At 50.2% G+C, this 8,230-nt stretch overlaps 1 protein-coding gene across 3 annotated transcripts in view; it reads left to right on the top strand.

The window, feature by feature from the left end:
* Positions 1-8,230, top strand: part of adamtsl3 (ADAMTS-like 3) — a 111,922-nt gene that overhangs the window by 93,597 nt on the left and 10,095 nt on the right. For all 3 annotated transcript variants that reach the window (XM_077023038.1, XM_077023037.1, XM_077023039.1), the window contains 5 exons: positions 1-265; positions 4,856-4,983; positions 5,170-5,298; positions 7,006-7,188; positions 8,066-8,191. The exon at positions 1-265 is cut by the window's left edge and continues 786 nt beyond it. In XM_077023038.1, the coding sequence (XP_076879153.1) occupies positions 1-265; positions 4,856-4,983; positions 5,170-5,298; positions 7,006-7,188; positions 8,066-8,191 (831 nt within the window). The remainder of the gene's footprint in view (positions 266-4,855; positions 4,984-5,169; positions 5,299-7,005; positions 7,189-8,065; positions 8,192-8,230) is intronic.

Below are 8,230 nucleotides of genomic sequence, written 5' to 3'. Positions count from 1 at the left end.
AGGAGGGCTCAGAAGGCAAACATCCAGACAGGACCCCCAACTCCTCTGAGCGCTCCGGCGGAAGGGGCCTGAAGAGCCGGCCTGTCATTGCTCGACACGGGCATCGTCCGTCTACCATGAGCTTCCAGAGGGACCTGAGGGTGGAAGTGGGGAGGACCGTCCATGTAACCAACGCCACCCGCAGCCTGACCCTGCTGTGTTCAGTACAGGGCATACCTCCGCCGACCCTCACCTGGACCAAAGATGGACTCCCTCTGCCAAACAGGTAAGCTGGCTTCAGTGATGCGGTTGTGTTGATGACTGCCACAGGTCCTGGTCTACCTGTTTTTGTTTGTTTTGTTTTTTTACTGTCCTGTAGGATTTAGAATGATTGTCCTGTGTACTGAGGTGGACATTCCAGGTTCAGAAATTAAAACTCCTTCCCAGGGTTTTACTCAAGCTTGCTGGATTTTCTAATTAGTACAAGCCAGGTAAAATGAGTGGAATCAACACAATCCAGGAAGCCTGAGCAAAATCTTGGTGAGGACTTTTACTTTTTGAACATGGAATGTGCACCTCTGCCTGTGTATGCATCACATAACACTTGATGCAAATGTACCTTATAAGCAGTCTTATACTGTGATACTACAGTGAAGACCAGTGAGATCCTATAAATAAAATGGGCTTATGTAACAAGGTATTTTTACAGAGCTTTTATTTGAACTCTGGTACAGCTGTAGCCCTGTAGTCCTGTATCTTACTAAACATTCAAATCTGACATTTGACTTGTTCACAAGCCATTTCTCTACCTCACTGTGGGGTATAAAAAGGGGGAAATGTGCTTCTGGTTCCAAGACGGATTTGCGGAGTGAGTCCCGCTTTCCGTATTTTAATCACCGACCCTCTCAAACGTCCACCTTCCTGCTCCCCTCTTTCTCACGTAAACGCGGTCCGTTCGGGTCACATCCGCTGGCTGCCCTCGTCTCACTCTCTCCGGGGTCGCGTCAAGGCCCAGTGTGCAGTGCCGCTCCGTTGACTATTAAATGCGCTCGCAGAGAAACATTGACTCAGTGAGTCGGTTTTGTGCAACTAGGGACCTTAAGGGCAGCCTCTAGCCAGACAGTGGCCAAACACTGTCTGCCGGTCTTCCTGGCAAGCGCTACAGGGCCTGGGTGAACTATGGCTGTGCAAACAGCGGCCCGAGCTCGCCTGACTGGCCTCATCGAGGCCTTAGGGAGACCCAGACGTGCTTTAAATACGCCAGTGCGCCGCGGTCGGGTCGGGGGCAGCGTGCACCCTGTTTTTAAGATGGGCTTTACCTCCACTGCCAGCACTGATTGGAGCACTGGATGTCTTTTGTTTTAGTTTCCTGATGTGTGGAATTCGGATGTCAGATGTTCAGGTTTGATTTCTGTGGAGCTCCCACCTTCTCCCCCCATTCCTCTGTGGCCGTGAGGTTTTAGGACCTGCGAGAACTGACCTCAGCTCTGTGTGTGAGAGAGTGTGTCTGGAACAGCAGGGCAGCGAAGCGGCTCAGAATGGCCCCGGCCACCCCGAGCAGGGAAAACAATGCCTTATTTACATGGTCGTGTTGTCGTCGGAGCCCTTCGTGTGACTCCACTACAAGTGGGTGGTGTTTGAAAGGTCCCGCTGGTTATTTCGACCTCACCATTGCGCTGGCTGTCAGAACATCCCTCACCTACTTCTCTCTAAACCCCACAAAACCTGTTTACTCTCTGTTGCCTCGCCCTGGACAGGACTGCTGTGCAGAAACCATGGCTGTCATCATCGCCCCGCAGTCCAGACCGGTTATATACAGGCCGACTGGACTGCTTGGCCAAATGTAACAGACCTCCCCATAGGCTCCTGTTTTCCAGAGCCAACACAGTGACTGCAAACACATTCCATCTTTGTGGGGTAATATTTACAGTGCATAATACCTTTCTTAGAGGAACAGAAATATCCAGGATATTTTTGAGGCAGCTTGCGACGCCACAGACAAACCGAGTCATTTTAAACAGCCTTTTCTTCACGACACATAACATTAAAGTTGACTCGCGCAAAAACTTTCATTATGGATTTAATTTAGTGGAATTTTGCCTGCGCTGGTATCTCACCATGGCAACCCGAAGCAAATCAATAAGATCTTGTATTATGGCTGCTACTTTTTTAATGTAGCAATGTACATCAGACAGAGACCACACATGCACGCCTACACGCATACACACAGGTCTTTAAGTTCTCTTTAAAATATTACGCTGTCATTACGGATCAGTATGACGACGAATAATCATCTCTCTCATAAACACGGGGAAGCAGACTCGGGCCAGTGGAAAGTCTCTACTTTCATCTTGCGCGTGTTGTCAGTGCGGCTTTGCTCATGGAACGGATGGATGCACTTTCCCCCGCTCTGCTAGTTAAGGCGTCTGCCAGTCAAGGATCTCGGCGACCCCGAGCGTCTTGGGCTTCTGGAGCGTACGATGGCTCCCGTCTGATACTTCAGTGAGGAGAGACGGGCAAGAGACGTGTCTCCATTACGCCACCGTCTGGGTGCTGGGCCAGTCTGGGGAAAGAAAAACACCAGTCGCACGCACTTCTGTCTTTCAGTCTCCTTCTGTTCCTCAGAAAGATGAGCCACACTAATGAACTTGAAGCAGTACTTTAGTGTTTACTGCTGTAGTGTAGACTAGTAAATAAACTGGTAGGATATATTATAACGATAGCAGCGTCGGTGCCTGTGTCTACAGCAGTGCCTGTGCTCATGGTAGCTGAACGCAGCCATGCTGACTGAATTCCTGTCTCCTCCGTCTCCTCCCCACAACACAGTTAAGGGCAGGAATGTCAGTACCCAAGAGCCCTTGGTCACCCAGGAGTTGATGCTTCTTGTTGACGACTGCTAAGTGAAGACTCAGTGACCTGATGGTGTCATGCACCTGCACTTAAGGGTGCTGAATGAATTCAGTGGTCACTGTTTGTCCAGCTGGACTCAAATAAACTGTATCATTTAATAATTTGCTTACTGCTATGTAGATGATCATGGCATACGGACTATGTTATAATTACAGTTTGTAATGTACGTGATTTGATGACAACATGCCTGCACACAGCGTGACAAAAAGAGCTCTAAGCAAACTGGAGCTCAGCATGCGGAACATCTCCCATATCTGTGTGCTCACACCTGGTCTGATGTCGACTCTCTCTGCTCAGCGTGACTCCGCACACGAGCACTTCTCACCATCTTTGACCAAGTCTCCAATGAAGGCTGCACGTCACCCCACAGGGAAATGCCACTCTGGCGCATCAGGCCAAATCCCATCATGCTTTGGGCTGATCTCTCTGCTTTCCTCTGCTCAGCTCCATAAATTCGCTTAAACAAACCCGACGTTTCCTGCTGTGCAGGGCTGCCACTCGTGCGTCTCTGCAGTTGAATTTATCAGTGTGGAAATAGCAGTGCAGTAAACCTGCGACTGAAGCGTGCTGCTACGAAGCCCCGGAGCTGTTTCTTTCCTCCACCTTAAGCCAGACGTACATCTTAAAGAAATGCGAAGGGTTCAGCGTAGCCAATACCACCACTGTCCCAGAGGTCCGTAGCAATATCCACCTCAGAGTCTGCCACACCAACTGTTTTATAGGCCGCAGCAACTCCTGGACTGTGTGCTGCTGTTTGCCATAGCGCACCAGGATTATTGATTCACTCCTTGTTAAGGGCAGGTGCCTGAGTTTTTGGGGCAGAGTTGTGCTCTTCACCTTCTCCGTGTGGACTGTGTTTTACTGAATGGGGCTGTGTGAGAGACTAGGCTTATACAATAGGCATAACCACAGTCATATTCAGCTAGCATCTCTCTCTCTCTCTCTCTCTCTCTCTCTTATTCTCTTGGACCGAGCCTCTCACTCTCCATCTGTATCAGTCTTTTTTCCTGCTTCCTTTTCTCTACTCCTTTTTAGCAACACAGAATTTCACTAACCGTTCCTTTCTCGTCCTCCTCTATGCTCTCTCTCTCTTTATCTGTCTCTCTCTTCCCGTCTTTCACACAACTTCATATCATGTTTTTGGCAGCTGCTCTCTGCCGCCTCTCCCAAGTGTCCTGGGACTCCGTGAAGCTGCTTAAATGGAAACCTGCAGGAATCCGCGTGTTATTAGCACTCCCTCACATTCATCCTCGACCAGACGAGCGACTTGTGCGTGTTTGCAGGTCTGCACGCTTCATCCGCTGTGGGACGGACAGACGGACAGAGAGGCGGCTGGAGCCGAGTTGTAACAGTGCAGCGGAGCTGAGCCACCATTTCTCCCTGATCCTGGATCTGCCCGAGGACTATTTCGTACCCAGTCCCACTTGTGAAAGCATGGGAGGTGCATAGGTCTGGGATCAGGGGCCTGCGTGAACATTCAGTACTGTGTGATGGCTCCAGCACTATTCACCTCCTCTCATCAGACCCATAAAGCCCTTTGGAGCCTGTGGCATCCCAGACTTCCTGTTCTTAAAACCTGATTGTTCTGGGAAGATCAAGTGAAAGGAGGAACCAAAAATAGAGGAGCACAGCAGCCAAGGGGGAAGCTTATGATTGATGTACAGGAAATGAGGAATTTTAGCACTTCATTCCTGTATCTGTTTCCTCAGTGTAGCATTTGATTAGGATAGATCATGGTGTGTGTTTTTATTGAAAAGAAAGTCTGTGATGTGCAGGGACCCTCTGATTTCATCGTGCTAATACGAGGCACACTCCAATGTTGATCCAAGCCTGCAGTGGACGGGCTTAAGCAAATTTGTGTCTAATTGTTTAATGTGTCGTTCGTGGAAATGGAAATCGCGTGGCGTAACTCGAGCGCACGAGCTGAATTCTGTGGTTGATTGGGTGGCTCTGCTCTCATCCCCAGGGTATTGTGGGATAGTTCTGGAGGACTGCACATCACAAACCCAGGGACCAGAGATGCTGGAATCTACAGGTGCACAGCCAGCAATGAAATGGGATCCGATTCTGAGACGACGCAAGTGCTGCTGGCCTGTGAGCGTGCACACACACGCACACACACGCACACACACACGCACACACACACGCACACACACACACACACACACACACACACACACACACACACACACACACACACACACACACACACACGTGGTGAAGTGTTGATGACACACATTAGCTGCACTGTGGTTATGTGAAGCTTGTCCTTTTGGACAGATTCCCCTTCCATCACAGCTTCCTCCAAGAACATGTCAGATCTACACAGTGCCAGTCTGAAGGTGGTGGTGGGGGGCAGAGTCGTCATCCGGACGGGTGCCAACCTCACTCTTCAGTGTCCCGCAACAGGTCAGTGAGAGCTAACGCTTTAAAGCTAACACGCACGCACACACACTGTGTCTCTGTCATCTGGTAATCGATTGTAAAGCCTGGCTCTCTCCAAACATGTCGGGACACGCTGGTCTTTGTATCCCAGGCGTGATGGGACCCGTTCGCAGGGCTGGGATCGCATGGCTAATTGGGAAGGAAGCATGTGTAAAGTCAGCGTGCGCTGTAGGATTCGGTGACTGGGCCCCGGGGTTTATACCGTTCCCCGCCATTTAGCCGCGGCGGGCCGGCACATCCGCGCGGGGCTCCTGCCGTCTGCCCTAGCACTGCCGTTCTGTGGTGTCCAGGGCATGTGCTGCTCCTCCTGCGTGACTGTGACTGTGCGGTTTTTGGGGTCCCAGGCTGCACCCCGCGGCCTTTCAGCTAAAGCATCAGGATTTGCTAAAGCCTGTGGCTCCGCCCTTTCCTGTCGCTCCACCCGCTGCCACCAGCGTCGCGGCACATGGCACGTGACCCGTCCTCCACCCCTACTTCCCTGGGAGGATTGAGAGTGTGATGGGGGGGTGTAGGAGACAGAAATAACACATCCAGCTGGTGTTATGGGGTGAAGAGTGTGGCAGGTAGACGGGCAGGGCAGGTGCTCGTTCTGGAAGCACTTTGGGTCATTAAACTGGAGGTGTGGAGAGATGTCTTGTTGGAGAGCAGGTGGTCCGGTTCAAGGCCAGGAGTAGAGACGCGCACACACACACACACACATGCACACACATCTGTGTAGCATATGTGTAAGCCAGAAAGTCTTGGACCTTCTGATAACAGAAGGTACTCGGTGTGTATCCTGCAAAACAATTAGTGTGTGTGTGTGTGTGTCAGTACTGCTTACTGCTATGGTCAGTGCCAGTCTTGAACAGCAGTTTAGCTTCCCACCATTGTGTCTCTGCTCTCTGTTCTGTCACAGTAGACCCCTGACCCCCCCCCCCCCCTCTGGGCGGGTCTACGTGTTTTAGGTTCGCCTGTTTATGGTCCGTTTCTATGCGTCTTGGTGTGTGTTCCGTCTGTGTTGCTTGTTGGACCTGCCTCTCGTCTTGTTGTGATATGATGCACTTGTGTCTTGTGTTCCCATATTGGTGTATTTGACTGTTGTCTTTGTTAAGTGTGGTGTGCAGCGATACATGTTTCTGTTAGCGCTAAGTGCTAATATAAATAAAACGTTTCTTTAACCTGCTCTAGCCTTATCATCCTGGCTCAATCTCGCATGTTACAAGTTCTGTCTTCAAATGTCTGCTTGCCTGTGCTTTCTCAGTCTGCCTACATCCATGGCGCTTAGAAGTATGTCGGTACCCTCTGTAAAATAAAAGCCGAAAAAACACTGAGACCTGGCCCATGTGCTTCTCATTATGGCAGACAGGAATGTCTCGGGGGAGCAGATTGAACCAAGGCAATTTGCGTTCATTACACCCATTTGTACAAGTAATTTGTGGCAGTCTGCAAGCCTCTCGCTCTACCGTCCTCACCTCCCTAAATGACAGTAAGTCTCGAAGTTGATATCTGTCTCCTTCCAGCCGATGGCTAATAACCTACGACCCCAGATCACCTGTTTTATGACCTCGTAGCTCAGATCAGGACTTGGCTGAGAAATAAACTGTCCCCAGGGGAGAGTCGCGAACAAAACGAGCCCCTTAAGTGTGGCCTGGCTGATTTAGAGCAAGTTGGCGTGTTTCCCGGGAACAGGTGTCCCTGAGCCCAGCGTCAGATGGCATCGCCTGGAGGGGGCACTGAGCGGCAGGGCCAGCCCGCTCCCAGACGGCTCCCTGCTGCTGCGTGACCTCTCGCCGCACGACTACGGCACCTACACTTGCGTGGCGGCCAACCCCATCGGCAAGACGGCGGCCTCCAGCACGCTCCACGTGGCAGGTGAGTCCTACCTGTATTTGTTTTCCTTGTGACCACGAAGCTGCTCTCTCCACGGAGGCCTGGCTGTATTCTGCCAGCTTGCTTAGCTTTCCTGACAGGCCGATTGGTCACGCTACAGTTGCTGGCAAGATCCATCTAGAGTGAGGAATGAGAAGAAACATCATGGAGGGTGTGTGCCTCTCGGTCCGTGTTACCGGCTCGATAAATCAGGGTATCAGGACGAGCTTTGTAGCCAGCAAAGAGTTAAACCTCAAGCAAACTGCAGAGCTTGCTGTTCATTAGTTATAGACGAGCTGTAGGAGGGTCACTTTCAGTCTCCGAGCCGCTGAGAAGTTTGTGCTATGGAGCAGAGTGCTTGGAGGAAATAGAGACCCACCATTAGCACTGGGCAGAGTAATGATGTGTGACCGCCATATAATGGCAGGAAATTTGCAGGCTGTGGAAGTAGCATATTGTCATATGTCATATCTGCTCTTGGCATTTGACTGCTTATTGCTTCTTCATCTGACGTTTGTGAGTTAATGAATCAGAGTGATTCATTAATGATTTGGTGAGTGTAGCCCAAAGGTCATACAGCTTTTATACTCACACCGTCTTCTCCCAGTGGGACATCGTTTGTTTCCTCTTTTGAAGCTTGCTGGCAGGCCTTGAAAAAGAAAAGCCTTGGAAATAATATCTAAAAATAAATATAGAGATATGCAACTTGTTCTGTTAAAATGTCAGGAAATTACGATTTTATATTTTCATTGGGCTTTTCAATTTCTTTGGCAGTTGAGACTTAAGTGTCGTATAAAAGACACAGATGGGGTGGTTGCACTGGAGTGATTGCATTTGATCAAGGCGCAATGAGTTTTTTTGTTGTTGTTATGGTTGTCAGGGCCAACGGCAGCATCGTCTGAAGAGCAGGCCTCCGTGTTGAAGGAGATGAATAGGAAAAGAGTTCTGATGGCTTCTCGGATGGGAACCAGCATTGCTGTCAGACCCGGGGATGTTCTGAGGATAGGTACGGGGCTTTTGGATACTGATGAGTGTCTTAGAATAA

Source organism: Brachyhypopomus gauderio, chromosome 12 (assembly GCF_052324685.1).
Source record: "Brachyhypopomus gauderio isolate BG-103 chromosome 12, BGAUD_0.2, whole genome shotgun sequence".
Taxonomy (NCBI): domain Eukaryota; kingdom Metazoa; phylum Chordata; class Actinopteri; order Gymnotiformes; family Hypopomidae; genus Brachyhypopomus; species Brachyhypopomus gauderio.
The sequence above is the reverse complement of the archived record's forward strand: the minus strand, read 5'-3'. Positions and strand labels throughout refer to the sequence as shown.